This window comes from Eretmochelys imbricata, chromosome 7 (genome assembly GCF_965152235.1).
Source record: "Eretmochelys imbricata isolate rEreImb1 chromosome 7, rEreImb1.hap1, whole genome shotgun sequence".
Classification (NCBI taxonomy): domain Eukaryota; kingdom Metazoa; phylum Chordata; order Testudines; family Cheloniidae; genus Eretmochelys; species Eretmochelys imbricata.
In genome coordinates, this window is record NC_135578.1 from 9,187,624 (window position 1) to 9,203,031 (window position 15,408).

Here is a 15,408-nt window from a genome sequence, read left to right on the forward strand (position 1 = left end):
TCTTAGTATTTTGACTTCTTGCATTTATATACAAGCACTTATAAAATTTGTCAGTATTTTGTTGTCTTCATGTGATGCAACTGAATGGGACTCTTTTTTGTTTCACTGTTTCTCTTCAGTGCCTACCTGTGCTTTAGCAACTTCTATCCTCTCCTCTTTACAAGGATACAGAATATCCCCTTTAATAAACCCTCCCCTAAGGAATGTTTCTGTGCACGCCATGTGCTCCTCTGCATCTGTCAGCTGTCCCCCAGCCATTAGTTTAATAACTCCTCTGTGGCCTTTTTAATTTTACATGCCAACAATCTGGTTCCGTTTCGATACAGATGGAGCCCATCCTTCCTGTATAGGCTCCTCCTTTCCCAAAAGGCTCCCAGTTCCTAATAAACCTAAACCCTTCCTCCCTACACATCTTGTCCATGCATTGAGACCCTGCAGTTCTGCCTGTCTAACTAGCCCTGTACATGGAACTGGAAGCATTTCAGAGAATGCTAACATGGAGGTCCTGGACTTTAATCTCTTACCTAGCAGCCTAAATTTGGCCTCCAGGACCTCTCTCCTACTGTTCCCTATGTCACTGGTACCTACATGTACCACAACCACCGGCTCCTCCTCAGCATTGCACAGGTGTCTATCTAGATCAGGGGTTGGCAACCTTTCAGAAGTGGTGTGCCGTGTCTTCATTTATTCAGTCTAATTTAACGTTTCGCGTGCCAGTAATACATTTTAATGTTTTTAGAAGGTCTCTTTCTATAAGTCTATAATACATAACTAAACTTTTGTTGTATGTAAAGTTAATAAGGTTTTTAAAATGTTTAAGAAGCTTCATTTAAAATGAAACTAAAATGCAGATCTTATCAGTTTAGTGTGATCCTTGCCCTTGCTTTTCCTTGCTGAGTTTTCCAATGTCTGGCATGTATTTGGATACTTTAAGCTGCACACCAGCCCCCAGCTTGTTTTTGGCAATATTTGATAGTCACTTAAATGCAAGGCAGACTGTGATGAAGCAACTAAAATACAGTTGTTAACCGGCTCCGAGAGTGACAGAGGACAGATTTTGTGTGTGAAAATACCTGTTCACACAGGTATGTGGCTCCAAATGCTGAAAACATTGCAAACGCAATTTTCTTCTAACAGTTAAATTTCACTGGCAGGGATGTCCAGCAGGTTAGAATAGAGGCCCCATGATCTCTCTTGGTAGCTTCAAGTGCACTCTGCAGATCTCCAAACTTTGATACCCACAATTCTGAGCTTTTTAACTGAATGAGCTGCATTTTGAAATCTTCAACATGCATCCACTGAAATACAAACAAATCCAAGTTGCTTTCGTTGAACTTTTCAGGTTTAATTAGAAAAGAAAGCTTTGGGCCAAATGACTGAAAATCCTGAAATCTGTCAGAAAATTCTGATTCCAGTTCTTGCATGTACATTCTAATCTCAATGTCAAACGCAGTGCGCTATTCCACGTGGTGTGATAGTGATGTAAGCAGCAAATCAGGACTTAAAAATATCCCAGCACAGGGGTGCTGGAACAGTTTTTAAGGTGGGGGTGCTGAGCTGTGCCCCCTCTTGCCCCTGTCTGCACCCGAGTGGGACACAGTTCGGGGGAGGCTGCAGAGCCCCTGGGCCGGTGGCTGGGACCCAGGGCCGGCAGCGGGATGAGCGCAGCTGGAACCCCATCTGGCAGGGGGCCGGCGGCCAGTACCCCAGGCCAGCAGTGGAGCCCCCGGAACTGGTGGCGAGGAACCAGGCAGTGTGACTGCCATTGAAAATCAGCACGCGTGCCATAGGTTGCCCACCCCTGATCTAGATGTCTCAATAGATCCGCAACCTGCGCACCCTGCAGGCAATTCACCATGTGGTTCTCCCACTCATCACAAACCCAACTATCTATATTTCTAATCATCAAACATATTCCAGGTATATACAAGAAACATCAAGGAATCATCAGGACATATTATGAAACAATAATCCTATACAGTAATATACCATTCATTAGATTATCCTTTGTATGAATCCCCATATCAGGCAGATGCTGGGCTCTCCAGGTTGTTCACACAAAACGAACGTATTATTTCTATAGCAGTAGCACCGATAAGCTCCAATAATTCAGCAGGACCCAAATGTGTTGTATAGACACAGAACAAAAAGATAGTCTCTGCCTCAAAGAGCTTACAATCTAAACCTGATTCTCCTACTTCAGGGAAATTTATGGGAACAAATGAGAAATAGTCCCAAAGTTTGTGAAAATTCATATTCAGATCTGGAGCTGAACTCTGGGGCTTTGTTTATAGGACCGATCTTTTCTGAGCTGGCTAAATGCTCAGGGGGAAATGTGCCATAAGAACGGGGGAGGAGTTAAATACAGTAGAACTTCAGAGTTACGAACACCAGAGTATGAACTGACCAGTCAACCACACACCTCATTTGGAACCGGAAGTACACAGTCAGGCAGCAGCAGAGACCAAAACAACGCCCCCAGCAAATACAGCAAAAAAATAAAAGCAAATTTAGTGTTAATAAACTAAAAAAATAAAGGGAAAGCAACATAAGCATTTTTCTTCTACACAATAACGTTTCAAAACTGTATTAAGTCAATGTTCAGTTGTAAACTTTTGAAAGAACCACCATCATGTTTTGTTCAGAGTTACAAACATTTCGGCGTTATGAACAGCTCCCATTCCTGAAGCGTTCGTAACTCTGAGGTTCTACTATACAGGTAATGCAATAAGCCATAAAGTCATAAAAGTTAGAGTTAGTTCAAGAGAAATGTGCTGAATCTAAATCAGCGATGTAGCCGCAACGAGTGGGAAACAGAGAGGGAGGGAAGGAGAAAGAATCAGCCTTGGTGTACCCTGGTGGAAAACATAACTGCAGTTGATTTATGCCTGCTTATGACTAGGCAGAGTCTGGCTCATTGTGCATGCACTTGTGTGGGTTACAATCATTTGTCCACTGAAGCCTCTAAAGGAAGCCTTTCAGATACTGAAGATGCTGGGGAGAGGCTCTGTGAGAGAGGTGGTCATTTCTGATCCGGAAAAAACTCTTGATTATAGACCACACTATTGTACCAATTTAAAGGAAGTGACGCATTTGCAAGGGAAGCGGTCGTTTTTGGCAATATTTGATAGTCACTTAAATGCAAGGCAGACTGTGATGAAGCAACTAAAATTAGAGATGTTGTAGAACATGTGTACATCAGCCAATGATTCATGCAACCAGACTGTGCTATACTGCTTTGGGGAAAATGAAATTGTTGTATGAAATTGTTGTATAAATTTGTTAATTTTATTTTTTTCTCTGTAAGGAACTTCATCCGAAGAATGGATCCATTTGCATGGTAACACAAATCGATTAAAATTGTCCTCAGCAAGCATTACATTTTCTAGGCAGAAATATTTGCGTGAAAGAAACCTTTAAAAATCATATAACTGATTTATTACTTTGAAAAGTTAGAAGAAACTCTCCACTAGATCTGCTATTATTTCTGAAACAGATCCAGACTTCAAGAAGCGCCAGGGGTACTTGGATTAAAACTAAGATATCATGATGGTGAGTCGCACCCTAGACTTGTGCTTTTATTGGACTACTTTTGTGTTTATTATTAATGGTTTATTTCTATCATGGTCGCACTTTGGAGCCCCAGACCTGAACCAAGACGTCAGTGTGCTAGGCACTGTACAAACTCAAAACGAAGAGATATTCCCTGTGGGACAGGGTATGCCTGTCACATTCCTGCTCCTTTCCACAAACAGAGGCTGCTCTGAGACCTTCTTCCTTGTCTCAATACCTTCACCAGTGCATATTGGGACTTCCACCTTGGCACTGTTTTCCAGCTTTCTGATCTCTTCTCCAAAGTGGGGTGGGACTTGAGGGACATCTACTCAGAGAACTCACTTTGTCAGCCTCTCCTAGCCTTTCACTCACCTTTTCTCTCTCTCTCTTTACCCTACCCCATTCCTTTTTCAAGCATTTCCTTCCTGTTTTTCCTTTCCTCTTTTTAAACCCCTTGCCTGTTTATTGGCTAATTAGCTGATTAACTTCCTTACCCCAGTCTGGCCTGGTAATCAGGCACACCCCTTGCCAATTACACCCTCTCACAGGAACCTGCTGAGTGCAAATAGTGACCAGGGTACATTTCTTAGCACTCTGTCACACCCTACCCCATACGACTTACAATCCAAGTATAACATGAGAGACAACAGGTGGATACACACATGTGGGGGAATATAAGGAAGAAACAAGACACATTAATTGCAGAAAAATCCTGAAATAATAGCGAGTGGTCAATCAGGCCCGAAGTGCTGAAGAAAAGCAAATTTACTTGAACATTTTCTATACAAGGCTGATGGCAATGTCCCAGGCATGCTGGACTTTGTGAGGAGAACCCATTTTGGGGGAGAAATATTTACCAGAAGTTTGTAGGAGGCAATTTACTTAATGCACCTATCAGTCTTTTCTGCCTATGGCTTTTCTCCAGATCATATAAATGGGGAGTGAAAATCTGAAGACTCAAAAGATAAAACTTCTAGCTTTGAGAGCTCTGTGATTAGTTCGGCCAAGCACAGCTATTGAATAAGAAGGTGCACAGTATAATTCTGGGGCTGAGCTGAGGCCATTTATTGGACTTGGCCAGAACAAGGCATTTACCCAGAACCATATTATCCTCACAGTTATGGAGGCTGGAATCCTTAGGCTCTTTGGTTTTTAATACACTGTAAGTGATCATTTGCGCAGGTCATTGGTGCATGGAATGTGTCGATTACATCCTTTTTGTTTTAAGCATCTGCTGGTACATGAAGTGTTTTCTCCTTTCAAAAGAAAATCAGAAAACATATTCCAAGTAGTTTGTGTGTGCACATGAGAACTAATATCCTGCTCCAACCTTATTCACCAGATGGGATCCTATAATTGGACATTGGGTTTTGTAACTAATATTGTGCTGGTAACTCAGGGAGAGTGAGTTTCTGTATATTAAATCCTTAGTCAGAAGGAGAGATTTACAGAACTTTTTCTACCGATGAAGTATTTTTTCTAATGTCTCAAAAAATCAAACCATGTTCTCACTTGTTTTACCTTCCTGGTAAAATCCACAGAAATTTTGCAACAACCAAGCAAACCAACATAAAAAGTGTGTCTTTAGAGGGCTGACGCTCTAACAACAGTCTGCACCTGGAAGTCACTACTTTTCATAGAATACTCTTATTACAAGCGCTGTGTTTACTTTCAATCAGTATCTGGATTCTAAATCAAAGGCTTCCCCTGGGTGAGAAACACACAAAGCAAATGGGATCTTTGCATAATTAGAATATCCTGCTGAGAATTCAGTGCCAATACTATTGTATTCTGAACACCTGAACAATCCAGAACAGAAAATTTATATTAAGAAATAGTTTTATAAGAGAAAACGTGCAGCATCAAGATTTAGATAACTTTTTCTTCATTTTGTAAATACCTATGATAAGCATTATCCATTTTCAAAGCTATTATGCTTTAACAACACTCCTGAAGCCTATTGTGTAGTGAAGGAAATTGACATTGAAATATCTGTAGCTTTAATACAACTCCATAATAAGATCTATTTTTTCTATTTAGGCATTAGGACTACATTAAGTACTGTAACTTGAATACAGGAATAGGACAGAGCAGGAGAAAACTTAGCTGAACTTACTTACTTTTTGACTAATGTTGCTATTATCTTTTCAAATTTCCTTCTCTCATTAGATCACCATACAGGGGTTTATTACAGCATATAATGCAATCTATTTTCATTTTCAGACACAAAGGCAGCCCAAACTACTTTACATATTAATAAGCTGGATGCTGTTGTAGGCAAATGAAGATTCATCCTGTATACTAAATGGACACACAGGGCTTTGGACATTAAAACCTGTTTTATTTAGAAAAGGAACGCTGGCCAGGATACCAGTGTTATTTCCTAATCTATTCAAAAAGGACTGTGGAATGGGATCTTTAAATAACATCTGAACAATCAACAAAGATGAGCAGAAGGCACCTTACTTTACCATATGAACTGAAGAGAGGCTGGCACCATAATAGGACAACAGCATTAATCCTGGGCATGAGTTTAAACTTGGATGTGGGTTCTGAAGCCATGCATCGTATGTCCTAATGATCTTATGTCCCAGTGCACTTATCACCTGAGCCATACGGACACTATAGTGTGTAGCCAATATGGAGTCCATTTCCTTTCATTCATGAAAATTGCCTTGGTCTTCGGAGATGACAGCAAGAATGATACTCTTAAACAAAAAAAACCCAGCTAACCAACCAAAAAAAACCCAAAAAACCACCAACCCCAAACCCCACTTGTCCATTTTCAGCTTATTGCAGCACTGGAACAGAGTGATTCCCTCAGCTCCCCCTGCAGCCAGTGACAAAAACTGTCACTAACTTCAGCGGGGCAGGACGGGCTATTAAGAGAAGCGACCATTTTAGCTTCCAACTACTTCCAAGCATAATCAATATATCGGTAGTAACTGACGTGTGTCGGGGAGGAGGCGGGGGGTGAAGAAACAGCCCCGGATAGTTGGTGGGGCTGGAAAGCCTTCCTCAGATGAGGAGTTTCTTCATGAACAGTCCCATTAACTTTAACAGGACTGCTCACATGAAGACTGCGCCCTTGATGACACACTGTGGTGCTGGCCATGCCAACACTCGTGCAAATGAGTAGCCCCCTTTATGGGACTGCTCACGTGGGTAACATTACAGGCGTAAGCGTTGGCCAGACTGCAGATTACATATGTAGAGATTATTTCATCCATCTTTGTTTCAGAAGGTGCTTTCAGTAAGGGGCTCTTAACTCTGGATTTCTCTCGCCTTGCTGATCCAGTCTACTGACCTTCAGTATGCTGTAGGGCTCATGTATTTACACATGGCCTTTTCTGCCTAGAGCTATTTGGGTGGCCTGAGATTCCTATGTTTTAAGGAGGAGGGTTTTTCGTTGTCCTTTCGTTGGCATTGTGTCAAATCTGAGTGGGTCTAGTTCAGTGGTTCTCAAACTGTGGTTTGGGATCCCAAAGTGAGTTGCGACCCCATTAAAATGCGACCCCATTAAAGTTCAGCCCAGGCCTGGCTTAGACTTGCCGGGCCCAGGGCTGAACCTGAAGCCTGAGCTCCACCAACAAGGGCCGAAGCTGAAGCCCAAGGGCTTCAGCCGTGGGTGTCAGGGACTCAGATTACAGGCCCCCTACCTGGGATTGAAGCACTTGGGCTCTGGCTTTGGTCCTCCGGCCCGAGGTGGTGGGGCTCAGGCTTTGCCAACCTCCCCACACACCCCAGGGCAGCAGGACTCAGGCAGGCTCAGGCTTTGGTCCCCCCTTCTGGGATCATGTAGTAATTTTTGTTGTCAGAAGGGGGTCACAGTGCAATGAAGTTTGAGAACCCCTGGTCTAGTTAATGTGCTTTTTAATTGAATATAGACTTGGAGAGTTTCTGATGAGTGCATGTTATCAATGGAAAACAATATTAAATGAAAAAAAGCAGCCCTCTCTAGCAGCAGCCTTTACAGAACGTGGAGTGCCGGAGTAGGCAGAATGCAATTACTGTGTTGGAACTTAGCTAGCATGCTGGGGATAACAATGTAGACTCCTGGGAAAAGCGCCATACCTGAAACCTCAGAAGCTTTCCAGCCCCAGCTAGTATCTATGGATGTTTGTACACCAAGCAATCGTAGGCCTTGTCTACACTACAGGGGAAATTCGATCTAAGCTACGCAATTTGAGTTACGTGAATAGCATAACTCAAACTGACGTACCTTAGATCTACTTACCGCGGGGTCCACACTATGCAATGTCGACGGGAGTTTCTCCCGTCGACTCCCCTTGCTCTTCTCGATTCAGTGGAGTACAGGAGTCAATGGGAGAGCGATCTGCAGTCGATATAGCGGGTCTTCACTACACCGACTAAATCGACTGCCGATGCATCGATTGCCGCTAGTGGATCCCCTGGTAAGTGTAGACAAGCCCACATACATTTAAAAACAGGAAAACCAGCTTGCTGTTGGTTACCTTTTAACACAACATCTCTCTCTTACTCTGCTAATCAAACACACATTCACTTTTTAAGGTATCTATCTTGGTGGGTAGATCACAACTGGGATTCCCTTAACTCCTTCCCAACTGGTTAAGGATATGTAGCAGAGGACTTTGATCCAAGAGACAAACAGCAGGTAATTCTTGTGCAGGGCCTGCCCTCTGGGCTGTTGCCAGCCTGGCTCCATCCAAAAGGGCAAAGCAAGACATTTCCTGAAAATCCAATGCTATCGGCACTTCAGTGCAGAAAGGCAGAGTCTACATGCTTCATGGCTCATCCCTCTCCCCCACTGCCTGCAAAGAAGATCATATTTGCTGGTTGTGGTGCGGAGTAGCCACAGATTTAGACAGACATTTAGAGAAGCCACACAGCCTCCTCTCCCTCTGGATAGATCTTCTCATATATTCAAGGATCTGAAAACTTAATAAAAATGAATTGACACGGACTATTTCTAGCCAAAAGCAAATAGCAGAGGCTGACTTGGAGTGTGAATGTAATTCAACCTGAGCAAATGCCCTGCACCTCTTCTGTGCAAAGAGGAACAGTTCTGCAATATATCTTAACCCCCAAATCTAGTCAGTATCCATTCACCCCTATTTCCGTATGTATCCCTTTCTCTCTTGAAACTGAGCTCCTGAATTACGACTCTCTGCTCACCTGAGCAGTTTGTTTCAGATTCCAAACACGGAACCACCCTTTGTGTAAAGAACCTGTTGGCACATTAATTTCTTCCTCAATGTTGGTCCATGAGCTCTTGTGTTAAACTGAGTCACTGTTTCAAACAGCTTACTGGCATCAGACTTTCCGCTGACCTTGATGCTCCTCCTCCCTCTTTGTTCTGTATTCTAAACTGGGTAGTTAAAATTACTGCAAGGCACCCAAGTGGCACTGCTGTGAATGGTCTGCAAACATTTCCATTATAAAGCCTGGCACTGATTTGTACACAAAACTCCCATTGACTTTAGAGGGAGTGACACAGGTGTAATAATGGCAGGATGTGACAGTCGGCATTTGGGCTCTGGCAACCTTAAGGAACATGGAGTTTCCCAATCTGCCCAGATGGTGCCTAGAACGGTAATCCCGTAGGTACCACAGGAATGAAACTGAGTACTGGTTCAGCTGTATGCACGCTTTCTTGCCCTGGGTGCTGGACACGGCTGGCCCCATCTACCCCGGTGTGGCAAGTGTTTGCAGCAATGCCAAGGCGTGCCCAGAGGATGAGACTCCTAACCTCCTCTTACCAACCCATTTACTAATGTACTGTCTGTACTCAGTCAATGCTTGGAAATACATCAGGCACGGCCATCCTTGTGAATCTGTGTTGATTTGATCTTTTACCAGTCGTGGCTATTTTGTAACCTTACACCCAAATCAAACCTACTCTGTCATTGTGGTATGTGAACAGCAGAAAGTCCTGGGATTAAATAAAAGCCGTTCACCGGACAGAACAAGAGAGAAATTTAAGAGATCGATCTTGGTGACAAGTTAGCTCAAAAAAAAGAACCCATCAGTAGCTTTGGAGAGAAGGACAGTGACAAAGTGTGTCTCTTTGAATTGCTACTAGTGGATCTCACATTTTCCTATAGCCATGTTTCTAGAAGCTCGTTCAGAATATGTGCCAGCCAATTCTGTTCCCCATGCTCACTCCTCCTGTGTATCTTTCCATCCCCTGGACAAGAGCACAATGGTCTAAACTGATCTGAAGTGACTGCTGGCAGCATGCACGCTCCCGTGAGCTACTGCCCAAATCCTGGGGGTAAGAAGCACATCAGAAAACTAGTTCAGCACGGGGACAGAGGAAACATGGCTACAAGAGAGAAACCAGGTGTATTCCCCCCCACAGGACAACTCGCACAGGTGTCGAAACCTCCCCCAACCATTCTAGGAAACCAGTTCTCCAAAGACCTCCAGGGTTCATTCCAAGCTCTGAATGGGACTTAATCAGTTGTTGAGCTGGAATAGTTTCTGTGCACATCATGTGCTTGGGCGGTATGACAGCTTGCCAGCAGAGGGGCCTGTTAGGGTTCGCTAATAGAGGACTTGTAGGGAGCCAGCGAGGGAATACAGGGCCCTGTGCTTTGCTTCAGTAACTGTGATTATTGGCAGGAATTACTCAAATACACAGACGGGGATGAGGAGGAAAGAGCAGCCTTGGATATTCAAGCACATGTTCTCAACCCACCGCCTATGGTTACACACCTCCTGGGAATCAGCAGATTGATTGGCCTGCAGCTGCACCAAGGATTCAACCAGTATCTCACCCATGTGAGATACTGGACTAATCTTATGGCCTGATCCACTTATCTCTCTCTCTCTCTCTCTCTCTCTCTCTCTCTCACACCCCCCCCACCCACTGAAGTAAATGGAGATTCTGCTTAAGGAAAGACTAAAGCCAGGACCAATAACTCTGAACCCATGTAAAGCAGAGACCCCCAGCTACACCAGATTGCTTCATACTGCGGGATGACCTAGTGAGGTTCTTAAAAGTCCAGTAGCGAATGCACTGAGACTATCAAACTCATTAGAAGCACGTTTGAACTAAACTTTTGTATTGCACATTAAGAGTTTGCACTGTCTATCTGCTGGAGAGGAAGCATGTCTCTTCCTCTCCAGTTTTCCAGAATTCATGGACTCTAAAGCTTTCATTTTCCTTAGGATTCTAACTAGCCATGGCTTAAAAAAGAAAAAAAAGAAGATGTATTTTGACATGGCAAAATACCCTTACTTTTCTAGGCTTGACTTTGTCTTGTAAGTCGTACTGTCCTATTCCTTTATAACTGATGCCAAGCCACCACGGGATTCCTTGTTTATCCTGTAAAATGGAAGAACACAAGAACCAAGATCTAATAAGGAGTTAAGAACTTCAAAGGTTACATCGTATTTACCAATTTCATTCTGTGACCAGAATCAGCAGGTTAGGAACACAGGGGGACTTTGCAAACAAACCTGCACTCAAGCCGTGAGACTGTGATGAAAGGGCTCTGCCATTGCCATCTCAGACGGAGCGAAGGACGAAGGGAAGCTGGCCTGTTGGCTGCGCAAGTGGGCAAAAAGCAGCAGATGCTGCAACACGTAGGTGGAGATCACGGCAGGTGGGACCGCGGGGAGGGAAGGACGGCAGCAGAGGGAGTGGCCAAAGGCCGTGTACGCAGTACAGATGCATTGCACAATACACAAATAAATGCAGAGAGGGAACAGAAGACTATGTCCAGTACTCCTCACTCAATACACCATAGTAAGTGACTGTGATCCCTGCTGGATAGACACCCTTATATGCGATAAAGAATTTTTTTTTTTTTTTGGCTCATGCTTTGCCCATTTATCCAGAATTTGTTTCCAGTGTATTGACTTGTTATTAAACTATTCCCTTCCCCGCCTCAAAAATCTTTTCAGTTCTATAGAAATTTTGTCAGCATCATTTCGTTCAATTTTAACAAAATGCTTCAAATGGGGCTGAGAAGGAAGAGACTGCTGAGCGTGGTAATGGCAGCAGAATTTCACTAATTACAGAGGGTGAGTTTACATTGCAGCTAGGGGTATGTTCTGCAGCTCATGTAGAGGTACCTGTGCTAACTTTAGGCTAAAATAGCTCTGAGGGCGAGGCGGCGTGGGCTGCACAGGCCTGCCTGACCTCCTTGGTATGTATTCGATTGTACAGCCAATGCTTAAGCCCATGCCACCGTGTTCTCACTGTGCCTCTGGAGAAATGTAACTGCTTAAAAGCTAGAAGTGATATCCAGTTTAATTAGGATGGTAGGATTATGGGGAGGGAGGGTGTTAAAACAACAATTCCCTTCTGCCTTCTCTGTAAATGATTTGCAGTCCACCAATAACAAAACAGTTCTGATTCATACTTTTTCAGTGTTCTTAGAGAAGTCCAGTTTTTAATATTGACAGGCAGATGCTGTACAGTGAAACTGTTCCCTCAAGAATGGAATCATGTTATCTATAAACAATCACTAACCTTTACTCCATAGTAATGGACTCCATATGTAGGCAGAGCTTCTACCACTTTCATGTACCTGTAGACAGATTTACAGTGTATTTGATGAGTTGCTCTGGAGAGAATAATGCCTCTTAACATATCCTCTTTTACATATGCATTCAGATAAAATCATTTATCTTTTGCATATTAAGTGACGGGCTCAGCACCCTCCATTGGGAACAGAGGTGAAATTCTGGCCCAGTTAAAGTCGATGGCAAAACTTCTGTGCACATGCAACAAATTTTTGGAAAATAAAGTAACTATTCCCTGTAATTCCTCTTATCAAGAGTTGAGAAAGCTGAGACTAAAACTACATGTTGAAAGGTCTTTTCTGAAATGTCAGAATCATAGAACCATAGGGTTTAGAAGGGACCACAAGTCTAATCCCCTGCCAAGATGCAGGATTTGTTGTGTCTAAACCATCCAAGACAGAATGTTGCAGGAAAAGAGCTGCCTAGGCTTATTTAATTCTGGTGACTTGGGAAAATGGGAAGGAGAGTTATGGTAACATCAAAAAATAAGTGGTTTTAAGTAGTAATATTAATACATTTATGCCATTAAGGGTCTACGTGATTCAATACGTTGGTGATTCAATGGAATAGTGAAAAGATCATTTATTCTACATTCCTACTTGAAAGAGTCCTAGGACTTAACAGCAGGACTTTTACTGGTTAGGAGAGAGGTGCAGTGTGGGGAAACTTGCACGCTGTCTGCTTTATATAACTATGTAGCTCTTCTCAAACATCTGGGCATATTACACCTTATACTATATTTGCCTCCACTCAGTAGTTCTAGGTTTGATATAAAGCTCAGCAATGGGAATCGGTCCATTGACTTCAATTGGCTTTGGAATAGCCCCTAAGTCCCTCACCTTTTGAAAACCAAATTCAAACCACCTTAAAACAATAAATATATTTGTTATCCTTACACAACTTAAGGCAACATCCTCCTTCAGATTTTGGGGTAAAAATTAACTGTTAGCAAACAAAGCTTGGAGGCAATCCCTCTGGTACTGGTATTAAAATGAGGCCATAATCATTTTTTGCATATCGAAGATATTTAAAGGAGGTAAAACCTTAACTGGGGACTTGTGAAATGCAAAATTTAAGACATGGGTTAATGTAAATTTGCTGTCTGTATTAAATAGTATCAATCAAAAATGTCGTTGCTACAGATATGAATGGTAAAAGTCCACAGTGAATGATTATCAGCACAACATCATTCCCACGTATCAACAGAAAGTATTTCAAAAATACCCCCCAATGAAATAAACGATACACTCACTGAACAATAGCTTGTCCTCTGGTCAGACCTTTAATTTTTATATAATGTTCAATTACTCTGTCCTCACTGCAAAACAAGCACAAAATCAATTTAGCGGCTCAGTGATTTTTTTTTTTTTTACATGCAGTAACTTTTGATGATATTCAAACCCAGGCTCAGCATGTACCAAAGGCGCTTCATTGAACATTTCCCAATAGTTTCAGTTTTGTAATGACTCCAGTTCCATCCTTCATTATGCAGAATGGAACCTTCTGTCTAATCCTTACTACATCATCCAACGTTTCAGAGTCTAATTAGCTACTCATTTCAGATCAACCAGCTTTATTACAGATGCTGCTGTAGAATAATGGTACTAATTAGATAAATTCATATCTAGGACCTAAAAAACCCAGAACTTCAGACAGTGGCTAGTGCTGCTTATGTAAGACAGAGAACAGTTATAATGGATGTGTTAATTCCTACATATTCGTACAGGTTATTTTTATTCTCAGCCATATAACAAATGGACCTACAGACGACCTATACCATCGTCACTCCATCATGTGTGTCTACATTTTGTTCGGCTGGAATTAGAAACAAAATACGCATTCGGCCCTCTATCACTCTTGAAGACAAATGAAAACCAGGCCAAGTGATTTAGTTGCATAGCACTTAATAGGGAAAATAATGAATCCTTCTAAAAAGTATTAGTGGTAAAATGAGAAAAGTGTAAGTTAGAGCCTAGAAATGAAATAAAGCAGGATACTGTACCTGCATAAAGGGGATCTATTACAACATAAAAGTATCTTATTGTTTAATACTGTTTCTTCACAACACAAATGCTGAGCTGTATTTCTTACCTAAGGACACATGCTAAAGATGGACTCAAGGCACAAAACTGTAACTGGCTCTGCATTTCAGACACCCCCTGGCCTGGAGAATTGTTTTGATTAAGCCTGCTCTAAACAATGGGTGCCATTTGCAAAATTCAGAGCTGGACTGCAGTTTGGATTTCAAGTCTCTCTCAAATGTGGTGATGTTCAGATCCAGAGATTTTGTTTGACCCTACAAAGGTAAGGGCTAACAAACACATTTATATCCAGATCTGGGTTTGGATTCAGAACCTCTAAAGTTTAGAAGTGTTTAGATACAGGGCTTGGGATCAAACCCATTTATAACACATGCTACACCCTTTACAAACAGTGTACAAAACTGACCTGGTAACGGCTACTAATTGCTACTAACATTCACATTTCTATACTAGCAAGGAGCTTACCAGTAAGTGAGTGAGGGGTGTTCCTGCAAGGTCTTGGTAGGGAAGGCAGGCAGTGCCTTTAAATCTTTTCTTGTGTTATCGTCACTAAAAATAAAAATGGTACAAAAGTTACTGCTGCTAAATCACAGATGCAATCATTAGTTTCCAGAAAAAGGAAAGGCCACTGGGTATCAGCTACCCAAAAACAAGTTCATTTGCACAATATTCTAGCTTCTTTAGCAATGTAATTCTAGAGGCCTTCTGACATGACAATTCTGTAAAATGCTGTCCTGTACACCAGGGTTATCATTCATTGTGAGCACAATATCATGGCCAATGGGGAAATCAGGCTGCTGAAGAAAAGAAGAGATGGTATTTATCCATCTTTTAACAAATACCGTTGATTCCAGGCAGAATACAGGAAGTTGGAAACCTGCCCCGAGCATTTGTAGAAAGGAAACCTCTTGCCTGAATGACCATGTTGTTTTCAAGGTTTTCAGCAGAATTTTTGTTCAGCCTTTAGCTAGAAATCGACTCCTGTTAGGCAACCCATCTATTCCAGGCATGAAAAATACAAGGGCTGGTCAAAAAATTTCTAATCAAATAGTTTCCGGTTGAAAAAAAACAAGTTTAGTCAAAATCAAAATTTTCTGAAGAGGGAAAAATACACTAATTTTGGTAAAATTTCCACAGAGAAAACCTAAATGAAATGTTTCATTTTGGATTGACTTAAAACTACAATTCCCATGGAACACTGCAGAGGCTTGGGTGGACGCAGAGATTAACATCAACCTGACCTGAAATGAACTGTTTTCATTTCAGGTTGGCAAACTGAAATTAAACATTTCAA

The 15,408-nt window shown here is 42.2% G+C and overlaps 1 protein-coding gene across 1 annotated transcript in view; it reads right to left on the reverse strand.

Moving 5' to 3' along the window:
* FRMD4B (FERM domain containing 4B) overlaps nt 1–15,408 on the reverse strand; it is a 117,051-nt gene that overhangs the window by 25,555 nt on the left and 76,088 nt on the right. The window contains exons 8-11 of the mRNA XM_077822005.1: nt 14,580–14,663; nt 13,325–13,390; nt 12,020–12,077; nt 10,781–10,867 (exon numbers count right to left, since the gene is read on the reverse strand). Coding sequence (XP_077678131.1) covers nt 10,781–10,867; nt 12,020–12,077; nt 13,325–13,390; nt 14,580–14,663 — 295 coding nt within the window. The remainder of the gene's footprint in view (nt 1–10,780; nt 10,868–12,019; nt 12,078–13,324; nt 13,391–14,579; nt 14,664–15,408) is intronic.